The sequence below is a fragment of the Microchirus variegatus genome (genome assembly GCF_963457635.1).
Source record: "Microchirus variegatus genome assembly, chromosome: 5".
Lineage (NCBI taxonomy): Eukaryota > Metazoa > Chordata > Actinopteri > Pleuronectiformes > Soleidae > Microchirus > Microchirus variegatus.
In genome coordinates, this window is record NC_139806.1 from 32234705 (window position 1) to 32251983 (window position 17279).

At 38.0% G+C, this 17279-nt stretch overlaps 1 protein-coding gene across 1 annotated transcript in view; it reads right to left on the reverse strand.

Moving 5' to 3' along the window:
- The window catches only part of phf11 (PHD finger protein 11), an 18751-nt gene extending 1841 nt beyond the window's left edge, over nt 1–16910 (reverse strand). Inside the window, exons 1-13 of the mRNA XM_083888873.1 lie at nt 16724–16910; nt 14972–15076; nt 12294–12427; nt 11746–11780; nt 10546–10640; nt 10004–10016; nt 9846–9913; nt 9704–9726; nt 9484–9539; nt 9307–9395; nt 5809–5908; nt 3605–3916; nt 3450–3521 (exon numbers count right to left, since the gene is read on the reverse strand). Of these exons, the coding sequence (XP_083744999.1) occupies nt 3450–3521; nt 3605–3916; nt 5809–5908; nt 9307–9395; nt 9484–9539; nt 9704–9726; nt 9846–9913; nt 10004–10016; nt 10546–10640; nt 11746–11780; nt 12294–12427; nt 14972–15076; nt 16724–16843 (1222 nt within the window). The 5' untranslated portion in view covers nt 16844–16910. The remainder of the gene's footprint in view (nt 1–3449; nt 3522–3604; nt 3917–5808; nt 5909–9306; nt 9396–9483; nt 9540–9703; nt 9727–9845; nt 9914–10003; nt 10017–10545; nt 10641–11745; nt 11781–12293; nt 12428–14971; nt 15077–16723) is intronic.
- Nucleotides 16911–17279: the final 369 nt, after the last annotated feature.

Here is a 17279-nt window from a genome sequence, read left to right on the forward strand (position 1 = left end):
AGCTTTGACCAGATCCCGAGGGAAGCTGGAGATATTGAGTCAGAGTGGACCATGTTCTCCACTTCCATTGTGGACGCGGCTGTTCGAAGCTGCCGCCGTAAGGTCTCCGGTGCCTGTCGTGGCGGCAATCCCCGAACCCGGTGGTGGACGCCGGAAGTAAGGGATGCTGTCAAGCTGAAGAAGGAGTCCTATCGAGCCTGGTTGGTTCGAGGGACTCCTGAGGCAGCTGACAGGTACCGACAGACCAAGCGGACGGCGGCCCGAGCAGTCGCAGAAGCAAAAACTCGGGACTGGGAAAAGTTCGGGGAGGCCATGGAGGAGGACTACCGGTCGGCCTCGAAGAGATTCTGGCAAACTGTCCGGCGCCTCAGGAGGGGGAAGCAGTACTCCGCCAACACTGTCTACAGTGGGGGTGGGGAGCTGTTGATCTCGACTGGGGACATCGTTGGGCGGTGGAAGGAATACTTCGAGGATCTCCTCAATCCCACTGACACGCATTCCCCAGAGGAAGCAGAGGCTGGGGACTCAGGGGTCGACTCACCCATTACCCAAGCTGAAGTCACTGAGGTGGTTAGAAAGCGGTTGGATTCCATCTCTGCTCTTTGCAGATGATGTGGTCTTGATGGCTCCTACGAACCAGGAACTCCAGAATGCGCTGGGGCGGTTTGCAGCCGAGTGTGAAGCGGCGGGGATGAGAATTAGCACCTCTAAGTCCGAGGCCATGGTTCTCGACCGGAAAAAGGTGGCTTGCTCCCTCCGGGTCAGTGGAGAGATCCTGCCTCAGGTGGAGGAGTTTAAGTATCTTGGGGTCTTGTTCACGAGTGAGGGAAGGATGGAGCGTGAGATTGACAGGCGGATCGGTGCAGCGGCCGCAGTAATGCGGTCGTTGTATCGGTCCGTTGTGGTGAAGAAGGAGCTGAGCCGAAAGGCAAAGCTCTCGATTTACCGGTCAATCTACGTTCCTACCCTCACCTATGGTCATGAGCTTTGGGTTATGACCGAAAGAACAAGATCCCGGATACAAGCGGCTGAAATGAGTTTTCTCCGCAGGGTGGCGGAGCGCTCCCTTAGAGATAGGGTGAGGAGCTCTGTCACCCGGGAGGAGCTCGGAGTAGAGCCGCTGATCCTCCACATCGAGAGGAGCCAGCTGAGGTGGCTCGGGCATCTGAATCGGATGCCCCCTGGACGCCTCCCTCGGGAGGTGCTCCGGGCATGTCCCACCGGGAGGAGACCCAGAGGAAGACCCAGGACACGCTGGAGTGACTACGTCACCCGGCTGGCCTGGGAACGCCTTGGGGTCCCCCCGGAAGAGCTGGAGGAAGTGTCCTGCGAGAGGGAGGTCTGGGCGTCCCTTCTCAGACTGCTGCCCCCGCGACCCGGCCCCGGATAAGCGGTGGAAAATGGATGGATGGATGGACAAATACAGTCATACAGTGTATACATATACGCAACATGATTTCATTTTTTTCTAATTCACATTGAAAGAGATGGGGTTTATGCAATTAACAACCAAAATATATGTGATATATATGTATATATACACAATATGAATTCCAATTTAAACGGTAAAGTTTTGTGAAAATATGTCAGCTGTCTGTCGGCCAACTTTCGGAGCAAGCGAAGCCCAGATGGAGCAGTTTTCATTTGACCTATTTGTTATGAACGTACTGGAGATATAACTCAAAGCATTTTATACAAAATTCAAACTCTTTTCAAACCTCGTCTTCTTTCTCCGTGTCAGCAGATGAGGTTCGTGAGGCGAGGGAGAGGGCGAGCTACCGCGGCCATAGCAGACGAAGCGGAGAGAGAGGAGGCGGGACTTCCGCTACAAGTAAAGAGACGCTTGATTTGTTCTCTCGCGTTTGTCCTTACAGGCTCCGGTAGAAACATGGCGTCTCGCTGCTAACAGTGGCTATGCGACCGCGGCCCGCGACCATGTTATTTTACATGACTTTTTGAAACACTACGAAAATGAAACAAAAACTATTATACAGCGACTAGACCAGGGGTTCTCAAAGTTGTGATACCTAAGGGCCAATTTAGGAACCCAACATTGGACTGAGGGCCGCCAAAGGGAAAAAACTGAAAGAAATCCCATTTGTAATAACTATGGCATCCAAAATTTGACAAAACCGACATACTATACTACGTTGTCCAAAATGTGACAATTTTTTTGAAAAAAAAATTTTGGTCCAAAATTTTACAAAAACGTCATACTATACTACAGGGGTCACCAACGTGGTGCCCGCGGGCACCTGGTAGCCCGCGGGCAGCCAATACGGTGCCCGCGGGCTCACTTCACTTCACCTCACTTGCATGTATCCGTATGATCGCTCAGTAAAATATCTTTGATATTGTTTATAAAAACTGGTAATCGTTAGGAGTAAGCACTGGAATGAATGTGTATGCAGTTGAATGCATAATATTAATCATTTAAATGGTAAACAAACAAAAAAATATTATATGGTAGCCCTCCATATTATTTTTTACCCTTAAGGTAGCTCCCTGTCTCAAAAAGGTTGGTGACCCCTGCTATACTATGTCGTTAAAAATGTTAAAATTTTTGGGGAAAAAGTTTTTGGTCCAAATTTTGACAAAAACGTTGTACAATACTATGTCGTCCCAAATTCAAAAAAAAAATTCAAAAAAAATGTTGGTCCAAAATTTGACAAAAATGACATATGCCGTCCCAAATTTGGTCAAAAAATTTGACAAAAACGTTGTACAATACTATGTCGACCCAAATTTGACAATTAAAAAAAAAAAAAAATTGGTCCAAAATTTGACAAAAACGTCATTCTATACTATGTCTTTCAAAATTTTTAAAATTTTTGGGGAAAAAGTTTTTGGTCCAAAATTTGACAAAAACGTTGTACGTCGTCCCAAATTTGACAATTAAAAAAAAAAAAAAAAAATTGTCCAAAATTTGACAAAAATGACATATATGCTGTCCCAAATTTGACATTTTTTTCCCAAAAAAATTTGGTCTAAAATTTGACAAAAACGTCATACTATACTATGTCGTTAAAAATTTTACAGTTTTTGGGGAAAAAATTGAAATGCCAAAATTTGACAAAAAAGTCATACTATACTGTGTCACTATGTCATCCAAAATTTGATGACATAGTAAATACAGTTGTACAGTTTACACTTATTGGTCTGTATCCAGTAATGTCCAATAAACATTTAATAAGTTTAGTAGCTCCTGGATTAAAACTATCAACTGTAATTCATTGCGGGCCGCCAGAAATGTTTCTGCGGGCCGCCATTGGCCCCCGGGCCGCACTTTGAGAACCAATGAACTAGACAATGCAGGAGCACATAATATGTATAAAAAAAGTGGATATTGGGTAATATAAACCCATAAATACTACACAGTGTCCCTTTAAGATATAACTTTTGGTCCATATCTCCCAGCCCTAATTAGCACCTTAAAGGTTGAGCCTCACCTCTCTGCTGCTTGTCCACAAACTCAGTCAGCTTCCCAGACGCCTCCATCACTGACAGAGCCAGACCGTAATCTGCAGTGACAAGAAAGCTTACTGCTAAACTGCACTGTTGAAAAACATTTGTGAACGTGTGAAGAAGGAAACGTCTCCCTTACCCTCCTGACTGGCCCGGTCGGTCTGAATCCTGTCGGAGATGTCATTTAGCATCTCGATAAAATCCGTGAAGATGGCCCGTGTGCATCCTGCTGCGTTGCAGCTTTTCCAGAACCTCAAGGAGTCGATGCCGACCCTGGGCTTTGGGTCAAAGGAGGGGGCTGCGGGGGACAGAGAGGAGGAGCTAAAGGATGCGCGGATGGCTGCAGGCAGAGCTGAGGAAACGGCCACACTGGTGCATGGAGGCGAGTCAGCAACACGGGCAGGACAGGCTCCAGCAATATGAGGATCAGGACTCTGCTGAGAACTGGATCCTGAGGAGTAGAGGCATGAATGAGACATGGAACTAGTGTTTTCATTTGTGTTGTTTGATGAGTTGAACTTTTCTTCACGTTATAATGCTGTGTGTGTATTTTCAGAAAACTACAACGATGCTCAAACTGTCCAGGGTGTGCACACCCGCCTGTCGCCCTATGTCAGCTGAGACAGGCACAGCCCCCCGCCGTGACCCTCTGGTGGAGGATAAAGTGGTTACAGGATCCAGATCCAGTTTTGACGCTACTACTACTACTTTCTGCTGCCACCAGCGAACAGGACGAGGCCAGGACGGAAAACGAGGACTCCGTCGTCCTCAAGTCTCTGACCACAGTGATCCAGATGATCCTGGCATTCAAAGATTTTTTTTTACTCTCTATTCTTTGTAATTGTATATTGTATGTTTTGCGTAACATCTACTGCATGTATGTCCGTCCAGGGAGTGGATCCCTCACCTGTGGTTCTCCCTAAGGTTTCTACCCTTTTTTCCCTGTTATAAGGGTTTTTTTCCCTGGTAGTTTTTGACTTACCCTGGTCGAAGGTCTAAGGACAGAGGATGTTACCGTGAAGTCCCGTGAGACAAAGGGTGAATTCCAATTCCTTGCTTAACCCTCAACCTCAAAAATGTGCTGTCCCGATTCTCAGAAAAATTAAGTTGAGGGCCAAGTTTAAGGGCTGTATCGCCCTCAATATTGAGATTTTCCAAGACCACCCTTGGGAGCAAGGGCTACCCAGAATGCTTTGCGTGTTTTCACATAACAAAGATGGCGTCGAAAGCAGCGAAACGAGTACAAAATGAAGTATTTTCTTTGTTAATAGAGATATAAAAATGATGAAAACCATTGTATTATCTTAGTTTAGACCCATATTATGGATTACTGACGTCATTGTTGCGTAACATTTATTTTTATTTTACGATCTTTTGTCAATAGCCGGCCGGTGTGGTTTACTTTTCAATAAGTCGTGGTGTGTGGTAACTGTCAGCTGGATATGTCCGTGGTTGTGGTATTTGTATGAGTATCATCTTATAACTTGACTGACAAACGGATCGTAATAAATAATCCTGACGTAAATGTGTTCTTCTTCTTCTTCTTCTTTGGAGTTGACAGACTGGACGCAGCTTTGGCGTTATTCTGCCCCCTACAGTCTGAAGACGTTTCTGCATTTAAGGGGTGTCCCATTTCTAAGTGACAAAATAACCCTCAACACTTGGTTTTGAGGCCAGTTAAGATTAAGGGTTCAGCTTGAGGGTTAAGATAGGAATTGGAATTGGCCCAAACTATGTTTTGTAATTGTGGGCTATATAAATAAAATTTGATTTGATTTGATTGCACACCATTCAAACATTAACCACATTACATTATATTGCGAGGATGAAAACTAATGACTTGTTACCATTTCAAATGTTCACATTAGACTTGAAAAGTACTGTTACATATGTTGTTGTAAACATTGATGTTAGCTGATTTTATGTAGCTCACAAGGGCTGCAACTATGGCAGTGGTGGCTCAGTTGGTAGAGCACCTGCCCCATATGCTGAGGCTGTAGTCCTCGCTGCAGGCGACCGTGGTTCGAATCCCGCACCAAGCGGTCTTTCCTGCGTGTCATTCCCCATCTCTCTGCCTCCCATTTCCTGTCTCTCTATACTATACTATCATTAAAGGCAAAAAGGCCCAAAAAAATATATAAAAAAAAAAAAAAAACAAGGGCTGCAACTATGTAATATTGTTGTAATCTAGTATTCTACCGATTATTCCTCGAATCGAGTAATCGGTTAAAAAAACGTTTATATATCCTTTTGTCAGTCAACAAATAGCTTTTGTTTCAACTTAAATAAAAGACTCAGAAGCAGAAAGTGAATGCCATTCTCTGACTGAATATGAAAACCAACCTTCAGCCTGCACGTTTTTTTGTGGGAGTGCAGGACTTGATGCTGATCTTGTGTTGCAGCTCTCGTCTTCCTGAGGCAGCAGACTCTCTGACTCAGCATCCTGAGAGCAAACAAACATACCATAGTCACCTGTGCAAGTAGAGGGAGGATATGCAAGGCAATGTGCCATGAATGTAATGCTGCCTAATGTCCACAAACCAAAATGATTCCGTTTGAATGATTTTGGTTATTTAAACATCTAAGGCATTGGTTCTCAAAGTGCGGCCCGGGGGCCAATGGCGGCCCGCAGAAACATTTCTGGCGGCCCGCAATGAATTACAGTTGATAGTTTTAATCCAGGAGCTACTAAGCTTATTAAATGTTTATTGGACATTACTGGATACAGACCAATAAGTGTAAACTGTACAACTGTATTTACTATGTCATCAAATTTTGGATGACATAGTGACACAGTATAGTATGACTTTTTTGTCAAATTTTGGCATTTAAATTTTTTCCCCAAAAACTGTAAATTTTTGAACGACATAGTATAGTATGACGTTTTTGTCAAATTTTGGACCCAATTTTTTTTTTTTTAATTGGCAAATTTGGAACGATGTTGTACAACGTTTTTGTCAAATTTTGGACCAAAAACTTTTCCCCAAAAAAATTGTAAAATTTTGATAGACATAGTATAGTATGACGTTTTTGTCAAATTTTGGACCAAATTTTTTTTTTTTTTAAATTGGCAAATTTGGGACGACATAGTATTGTACAACGTTTTTGTCAAATTTTGGACCAAAAACTTTTTTCCCAAAAAATTTTAAAATTTTTAACGACATAGTATAGTATGACGTTTTTGTCAAATTTTGGACCAATTTTTTTTTTTTTTTATTGTCAAATTTGGGACGACGTACAACGTTTTTGTCAAATTTTGGACCAAAAACTTTCCCCCCCAAAAATTTAAACATTTTGAAAGACATAGTATAGTATGACGTTTTTGTCAAATTTTGGACCCAATTTTTTTTTTTTTAATTGGCAAATTTGGAACGATGTTGTACAACGTTTTTGTCAAATTTTGGACCAAAAACTTTTCCCCAAAAAAATTGTAAAATTTTGATAGACATAGTATAGTATGACGTTTTTGTCAAATTTTGGACCAAATTTTTTTTTTTTTTAAATTGGCAAATTTGGGACGACATAGTATTGTACAACGTTTTTGTCAAATTTTGGACCAAAAACTTTTTTCCCAAAAAATTTTAAAATTTTTAACGACATAGTATAGTATGACGTTTTTGTCAAATTTTGGACCAATTTTTTTTTTTTTTTATTGTCAAATTTGGGACGACGTACAACGTTTTTGTCAAATTTTGGACCAAAAACTTTCCCCCCCAAAAATTTAAACATTTTGAAAGACATAGTATAGTATGACGTTTTTGTCAAGTTTTGGACCAATTTTTTTTTTTTTTTTAAATGGTCAAATATGGGACGACATAGTATTGTACAACGTTTTTGTCAAATTTTGGACCAAAAACTTTTTCCCCCAAAAATTGTAAAATTTTTAACGACATAGTATAGTACAACGTTTTTGTCAAATTTTTGACCAAAAACTTTCCCCCCCAAAAATGTAAACATTTTGAAAGACATAGTATAGTATGACGTTTTTGTCAAGTTTTGGACCAATTATTTTTTTTTTTTAAATGGTCAAATATGGGACGACATAGTATTGTACAACGTTTTTGTCAAATTTTGGACCAAAAACTTTTTTCCCCAAAAATTGTAAAATTTTTAACGACATAGTATAGTATGACGTTTTTGTCAAATTTTGGACCAAATTTTATTTTTTTTTATTGTCAAATTTGGGACGACGTACAACGTTTTTGTCAAATTTTGGACCAAAAACTTTCCCCCCCAAAAATTTTAAAATTTTGAAAGACATAGTATAGTATGACGTTTTTGTCAAATTTTGGACCAAATTTTTTTTTTTTAAATGGTCAAATTTGGGACGACATAGTATTGTACAACATTTTTGTCAAATTTTGGACCAAAAACTTTTTTCCCCAAAAATTGTTAAATTTTTAACGACATAGTATAGTATGACGTTTTTGTCAAATTTTGGACCAAATTTTATTTTTTTTTATTGTCAAATTTGGGACGACGTACAACGTTTTTGTCAAATTTTGGACCAAAAACTTTCCCCCGCAAAAATGTAAACATTTTGAAAGACATAGTATAGTATGACGTTTTTGTCAAGTTTTGGACCAATTTTTTTTTTTTTTAAATGGTCAAATATGGGACGACATAGTATTGTACAACGTTTTTGTCAAATTTTGGACCAAAAACTTTTTTCCCCAAAAATTGTAAAATTTTTAACGACATAGTATAGTATGACGTTTTTGTCAAATTTTGGACCAAATTTTATTTTTTTTTATTGTCAAATTTGGGACGACGTACAACGTTTTTGTCAAATTTTGGACCAAAAACTTTCCCCCCAAAATTTTTTAAAATTTTGAAAGACATAGTATAGTATGACGTTTTTGTCAAATTTTGGACCAAATTTTTTTTTTTTAAATGGTCAAATTTGGGACGACATAGTATTGTACAACGTTTTTGTCAAATTTTGGACCAAAAACTTTTTTCCCCAAAAATTGTTACATTTTTAACGACATAGTATAGTATGACGTTTTTGTCAAATTTTGGACCAAATTTAATTTTTTTTTATTGTCAAATTTGGGACGACGTACAACGTTTTTGTCAAATTTTGGACCAAAAACTTTCCCCCAAAAAAATTTTAAAATTTTGAAAGACATAGTATAGTATGACGTTTTTGTCAAATTTTGGACCAAATTTTTTTTTTTTAAATGGTCAAATTTGGGACGACATAGTATTGTACAACGTTTTTGTCAAATTTTGGACCAAAAACTTTTTTCCCCAAAAATTGTTAAATTTTTAACGACATAGTATAGTATGACGTTTTTGTCAAATTTTGGACCAAATTTAATTTTTTTTTATTGTCAAATTTGGGACGACGTACAACGTTTTTGTCAAATTTTGGACCAAAAACTTTCCCCCCCAAAAATTTTAAAATTTTGAAAGACAGTATAGTATGACGTTTTTGTCAAATTTTGGACCAAATTTTTTTTATTTTTAAATGGTCAAATTTGGGACGACATAGTATTGTACAACGTTTTTGTCAAATTTTGGACCAAAAACTTTTTTCCCCAAAAATTTTAAAATTTTTAACGACATAGTATAGTATGACGTTTTTGTCAAATTTTGGACCCAAATTTGTCTTTCAAAAAAATTGTCACATTTTGGACAACGTAGTATAGTATGTTGGTTTTGTCAAATTTTGGACGCCATAGTTATTACAAATGGGATTTCTTTCTGTTTTTTCCCTTTGGCGGCCCTCAGTCCAATGTTGGGTTCCTAAATTGGCCCTCAGGTATCACAACTTTGAGAACCCCTGGTCTAAGACCTCGAAATGATGATATTGATGAGGAATAATATAAAACCTACTTGTTGCTCAGAAACAGAGTTGAAACTGTCAGCAAAGTCTGACTCTATTGGTGCAAATATATTCATATCTGTGTTAGGTTCGTCCTCTTCTGTAGAAGTAAATGATGAGCTGAGTTTAACAGAGCTATACTCACAGTTTATAGTGCATTTTGCATTGTAATAGGATTACAAAATTACCTGAACGTGACGCACTGTCTGATAATGTCCTTGGACATTTAAAGGGCATCTCATGTCTGTGGCAGAACAAAGAGAGGCGAAGTACAGTATATGTGGAAGTCAATAAATGTGATCAAACCTTCAGCTTGAAAATAAACGTCAGGTAAAGTATATGTTTATAATACAAATAATCAGTTATGCAGGAGTAATGGATACAAGCATGAGATACTACACATCTTACCTGTCATCAGAACTTGGCCGTTTCTGTTAAAAAGCAAAAACACAATGATTACAAATCACTGAATCACTGTGAAAATGAAATTAAAATGCCATCAAACATTTTTTTTATAATTATTTCCAGTGCAAATGAAAAATATGTGAACCTTGGGAGAGCTATATGTCCCAGTGCGGGATGAGCTCGAGCCACTGCTGCAAACAGACGCTCCTGCCACTGTAGAAACAAGTGCAACAGACATTTCACTTAGAAATAATGGTAAAACACCATGAAACAGATGAAGTGAGACGTGAGGAGGAGGCTTACCACTGCTGTTCCTCTTATGTGAGGAAGGAGCATGGTTGTCACAATACAACCTAAGAGCGCGCACACACACACACACAACACAGGCACACACAGGCCTGGTTATTTACATATGGCACATATAGACAGAATTATTACGTAATAAGATTCATGAAAGAAGTGGCTTACAAAATGTAAACATACTCACATGACAATGCTATTAGACAAACTGATATTTCCTTCAGTTTTTTCACAGGCAAGAGAGTCAACCTCATGAAAGTAAAACATATTAATTACAGTAAATCAATATAAATAAAAAAAATGACGAAAAAATGTGATTGAGTTTAATCATAAATCGCTATAATTACAGTCAAATACAACCATCAATAAACAATAGAGGAAATCAGCTAAAAAGGTTTTTTTATGGATTGTTTCTTTTGTAAAATAGACATTTTGGTATCGACAAATATAAATGCTGAAAATGCCAACATTAATATATTTATTTTTTGAACTGTAGGTTAAAGTGACATACAGTAGTTAACGTCGATGTAGAATTGCGTTCAAACCTTGAATGATCCAGCTCCGTTGACATAGTTGGATGTTCCAGCTACCGCAGAGAATGAGTCCATCCCACTGTCAGAGCCATCGTTTTCTGCTCCTCCTGCACATTAACAATCACGATGATCAACAAATTAGTGCTGTCAATGGAATAAAAATAATGTCAAAGTAATCTCACATTTTGAAATTCATTAATCTAGTTTAAGTAAGATTATACGTTTCCTTTTCTTTTAATTTCCTCTAAATTAATGAGTAATCAGACCATTGTTAGACTCAGGCCTATCAAGTGCCAACCAGGTCATGTTAAAATAAAGGCTCAGAATGGATTAGTGTCATCCTGTATGCAACAAGACCATTGGTTCTCAAAGTGCGGCCCGGGGGCCAATGGCGGCCCGCAGAAACATTTCTGGCGGCCCGCAATGAATTACAGTTGATAGTTTTAATCCAGGAGCTACTAAGCTTATTAAATGTTTATTGGACATTACTGGATACAGACCAATAATTGTAAACTGTACAACTGTATTTACTATGTCATCAAATTTTGGATGACATAGTGACACAGTATAGTATGACTTTTTTGTCAAATTTTGGACCAAATTTTTTTTTGAAAAAAATTGTCTAATTTGGGACGACGTTGTACAACTTTATTGTCAAATTTTGGACCAAAAACTTTTTCCCCAAAAAATTGTAAAATTTTGAAAGACATAGTATAGTATGAAGTCTTTGTCAAATTTTGGACCAAATTTTTTTTTTTTTTTAATGGTCAAATTTGGGACGACATAGTATTGTACAACGTTTTTGTCAAATTTTGGACCACATTTGGGACGACGTCTCCGCTGCTATGCTAAGCTGTAACACACCGCGGCGCGCACAGCACAGCACACTAGCTAGTGGTGCGTGATAACTTTTGTTTTATCGATGGTTCTGTCGCTCAGCTTCTTAAAATGGAACCTTCCGCCCAACAATCCCTCACCGCTCTCCATCTTCAGCTACCATCTCAGTTTGTCCTCTCTGACTGCAGGCAAGTGACTGTTTCAGCGCACACTCACCAGAAGTAAACTAACTTGCGGTAAACTATTTTATCGCGCTAATCTTGGCTGTGTTAATCGCATCGATTAGCACATTAACTTTGACAGTCTCACGACAAAATACATTTAAAAACGTGGTCACAGGACAGATGTAAAGAAACCATCAGTTGCAAAACTTACCTTGTGGTCGTCGACAATGTTTGGAGCAGAGCAACCTGATGAAGGAAAAGTCACACAGATTATTTCAGGATATTAATTCATTTCTTTCCAGCTGCAATTAAATTAGGTCCCACTTCAGAAAAGTTCACTATATATATATATAAAAAGCCTCACATCTGTCCCTGTTTCATTAATTAAATAAGCTTATTTGCATTCTCTTCATCTACAGGAATTTGGACAAAAGGACACGTCATGTCTGGAGAAAAAGTTGGTCTTTTTATAGCCTGACTGATAGTCTTAATAAACTAACCCTGATTGTTATTACAATTATTTTTACTGAGACAAGACGGTAAAACTCGAGTAAAATTCAATGAACCAGTGCTGTGAAGGAGGGAGGAAACAGTGAAAAACTACCCAGCAGGTTACTTTAACAGTTGCCATAATAACTGACAGCGAGTTCGATGTCTCCCTTTATGAAAAATATACAAACTCAAGAGTTTTCATCCCTGATGTTCTGAGAGCAAATGATTGGTCTGAACGTGCAGCTGGACATTATGTGTTGGACTGACCCGTAAAGTCCACTCGTTGGATCGTCGGTTTTCTCTGCTTTATCCTCAAGAGCACAGGGATAGTGGTAGGACTTCCTGCAGCTCTTCCGTTCACACCCGGCAGTGGCACCCTTTTTCTTACATCTGTGACAGTACTAAAGCAATCAATCAATCAATCAATCAATATGCAGCACTTTTCATACGGATAAAATTGAAAAGTGTTTCACATAAAAAGAGATACTGTACATTCACACACCTGAAATACATGAAGACCAGAATCAAATAAGTAAACACCTGAGATACAGTATTAAATGAATATATCCGTCTCCTCAGATCGCTGATAATAATATAAATGTACTAATAAAATCCTGCAAACAAATTGTCAGAAAATGATCAACTGAATTAAAGAATATTCAATTAAAGCTACACTTCCCTTTCTTGCATTTTTACACTTTTCTTTTGTAATCTTAAATTGATCCTAATAAGCGTATGGCACTCTCAAACGTAAGATAAACCCACCGGGTTTTGAAACTCATGTTCAAATTTTTACTAAGTGCTGTGAGTAGGGCTGTAAAGTCAAAGTTGACTGGTCGACTAATTGGTCGACACGTCCTGGCTCGACCAAAATTGTGATTGGTCGACTAAATTCTTATTATTTTTTTTATGGTGAATTTCATTAGGAGGAAAGTACCAAGTGCTAATAGGGGTGTTTTAGAGCACCCGTGTTTCACAGGTAACGGCGTGTCTTCAGAGAACACCCCCGTTGTTTTCCACTATTTTGGTTTAGTCCAGCCCAGTGGGTTGTTGTCGCTCCGTGGCTCATGAGCGACAGACAGATTAGCGTTGCCGTTATTTAGACGTGAATTTTGAGCTTTTTATTTGAGGCTACAGTCGGTCCTCCTGTCGCATCCATGTCAAAGACACAGCTCTACTACAAACATTGGCATATCATTTCAAAAAACGCTAAGCTAAGGTTGCTCCGCCCGTTTTGAGTATGAACATATTTCAATGTTTTAGTCTAAAAATCATTGATTGGTTTTATAACTGCAGACGCACCTGCCCACAACAGCAGCAGCGTCCCGCGGTCTATTTGTGTCTCAGCCGTGAAGCTGCGCTCCTATGTTCAGTCTTGCTCTGTATTCCTCAACAGTTATTGTTCTGATATTACTCGTTGACATAGTACATTATTTTCGGATATCACGGGCTATGGTATTGTGCAGATGAACGTAATGCAAAACGAGTTGAAATTTCAGAGTTTCTTTGGTTGATTACAGCCCTCGCTGTGAGACATGCAAGAAAGGTAAGCATAGCTTAAAACTGAAAAGCCAAACTAAAAAGCTAGGTTTCTACACTCTCAGGTCTTCAGAAAAGGCTGTTTCTAAAAAAAATGAAAGAAACAAGTAAAATGTATGGAGAAGATGAAAACAGGGTTTGACACGTGCGTGTTGTGTTTTGAGAGGCTGCTTTTTATTTCATGAATGAAGGTATGCAAAGAAGATCTTAAGCAGGGGTTCTCAAAGTTGTGATACCTGAGGGCCAATTTAGGAACCCAACATTGGACTGAGGGCCGCCAAAGGGAAAAAACGGAAAGAAATCCCATTTGTAATAACTATGGCGTCCAAAATTTGACAAAACCGACATACTATACTACGTTGTCCGAAATGTGACATTTTTTGGGAAAAACAAATTTTGGTCCAAAATTTGACAAAAACGTCATACTATACTATGTCGTCCCAAATTTGAAAAAAAAAAATCAAAATAAAATTTGGTCCAAAATTTGACAAAAATTACATATGCCGTCCCAAATTTGGTCCAAAATCTGACAAAAACGTTGTACAATACTATGTCGTCCCTAATTTGACAATTTTTTTGAAAAAAAAATTTGGTCCAAAATTTGACAAAAAACGTCATACTATACTATGTCTTTCAAAATTTTAAAAATTTTTGGGGAACATTTTTTGGTCCAAAATTTGACAAAAACGTTGTACAATGTCGTCCCAAATTTGACAATTTTTTTCAAAAAAAAATTTGGTCCAAAATTTAACAAAAATGACATATATGCTGTCCCAAATTTGACATTTTTTTTCCCAAAAAATTTGGTCCAAAATTCGACAAAAACGTCATACTGTACTATGTCGTTCAAAATTTTACAGTTTTTGGGGAAAAAATTTGAATGCCAAAATTTGACAAAAAAGTCATACTATACTGTGTCACTGTCATCCAAAATTTGATGACAGTAAATACAGTTGTACAGTTTACACTTATTGGTCTGTATCCAGTAATGTCCAATAAACATTTAATAAGCTTAGTAGCTCCTGGATTAAAACTATCAACTGTAATTCATTGGGGGCCGCCAGAAATGTTTCTGCGGGGGCCGCCATTGGCCACCGGGCCGCACTTTGAGAACCAATGATCTAAAGTGACAAACAAAATGCAACTAAACATTTGAATAATAATAATGCACGGAATAAATGTTGAGAGCAGAATTTTGCTTTTAGTTTGACAGCAAAAAGATGAAGAATTTTACTGTAATTTGTAATTTTGTTAAAATGGATTTCATTGAAAATGGATTTCATTGAAAATGGATTTCATTGAAAATGGACATCTGACCCTTAACATAACAAATACAACCTTGAGTGGATTAGAGCAGCTCAAAATGCCAGTATTAGTATTATTAGTAGTAGTAGTAGTATTTTTACCAGTTTACTTCCTCGGTTGACTTCATCATTCACATCATCAACAGAGAAACCGAAGAGGTCGTCATACTCTGGCGTATTCCGACAAAATAGACCAGAGGAATATAACTGTAAAACAGAAAGAAACACAACAAGTGAGGAGAAATGTCTCGTTCATGTTTTTCATTTGATTGTCTGTTGTTTTAACTAATCAGACCTCGAGTCTGGCAAACAAACTAAACGGAACTGTCTTAGTGGATATTTGTTTATTTAAAGTACTAATGTGTCCCTCTTAACACAAACAAGTTTTGGTTGTTGGAGAAATGATATTATTTGATATTCAATCAATGTTTGCAAAATAAATTGTAAGATGCATTTATCTTACACATTAATTTGATGGAGAGACATCATTCATGGTTTTAAAGTGTAATTATTTATATTTGGGGGGGTAGTGTCGTGCATGCATGTTGCATGTTGACATGCAATCATTTCACAGACATATACCATCTATATTTAACTTTTGTAACCTGGGTATTGATGAGTTGATTAGACCGTTATTGTTGTAGCTTTTGTGTGAGCTATACTTTTATAGTATTGTATGTGGGTTGACTATCGATGCAGGACATTCACACAGAGACAGGCTGTGGTACATACGTGAACTTTTATTGAAGCTCTAGATAACAACAGCCATGACAGAACTGCGGTCACGTCAAGCCAGCCGTCGCTTGGAATCTGTAGCGCATCTATTCCTACACTTACAGTACGGGTGCCCGAAGTGGCAAGTGTTTTGGACAAAACACTTGTTTTGCCAAATGTTGGACAAAACTATTGTTTTGTCAAATTTTGGACAAAACACTTGTTTTGCAACATTTTGGACAAAACACTTGTTTTGCCAAATTTTGGACAAAACTTTTTTTTTGCCACATTTTGGACAAAACTTTTTTTTTTGCCACATTTTGGACAACACTTTTTTTTTTTGCCATATTTTGGACAAAACTTTTTTTTTTGCCAAATTCTGGACTACATGCTGACCCATCACTTTTTTTGTCAAATTTTGGACAACTTTTTTTGTCACATTTTGGACGACATACTAACCTATGACTTTTTTGCCAATTTTGGACAAAAGTTTTTTTTGTCAAATTTTGGACAAAACTTTTGTTTTGTCGAATTTGGATGACATACTGACCTATCACTTTTTTGTCAAATTTTGGACGACATACTAACGTATGACTTTTTTTTTTTAACAAATTTTGGACAACATACTAACCTATGACTTTTTTGCGAATTTTGGACACAAGCTTTTATTGTCAAATTTTGGACAAAACTTTTGTTTTGTCGAATTTGGATGACATACTGACCTATCACTTTTTTGTCAAGTTTTGGATGACATACTAACCTATGACTTTTTTTTAATCAAATTTTTGAAAAAAAAATTCCTGGTTTTTTTACCAAAAAATTATCCTGTTTTTTTTTGCTAAATGTGGCAAAAAGTTGCTGTTTATTTGAGCGTGCGCAACATTACAATCTGCGCCTCATAATAATCTGCTCCATGTGCAGAAAAGAGACTCCCCAGTATTTTATAGGTGCAGTTCCGGTGAACTCGCTGTTTCGACTATTATTATCGCCGAATTATAAGTACATCTCTTAATATAACATCTTTATATGACAAGAACAATGTAACGGTAATAATGAATAATTTGATGTTGATATTAATAATTAGACATAACATTAGTGTTTCTTTGAAGAGGTCTTTTACCAACATTAGCTCGTACTTACCAAGCAGCTCTGATGAGCAGTCACCCCGTCTTTAGTCAACAGTGCTCCGGTTACACTCGTCTCCTCAGACCGCTGACACATTACACACATTACACACTTCGCTTTACGACCGTGAGCCATTTGTACAAACTATTCGCTCTCCTTAAAATTAAAATAGCGCGTTTGTTATTGTTAAAGCTGAGGTGAGCGTGACTCACTATACACACACGTCTTTAAGCCGCTGCACGAGCGCCAAAAAACCTCTTTACGTTTTTTTTTTAAGCAAAGCAAAGCCGCCCATTTTTCTGAGTGGTTGCCAGGTTTCAATCAAAACATCCCCCATCCTCACATAAGGTTTCCAGTCAGTGAAATCAGAGTACAATGTAATTAACAAATATAAATTCATATTAAGATCATCATTGTTTATGGTGGTTGCTTGCTTGAACAAGGTATAGAAGGTTTTTTAAATCCAATGCTACTTTGAAATTGTGCTACATGCCTGCTAATGTATGAATCTCAGCATGGGCCTTCAAGGTTTAGCTGTGACACAAATCTGATTCCACACTCAAACATATAT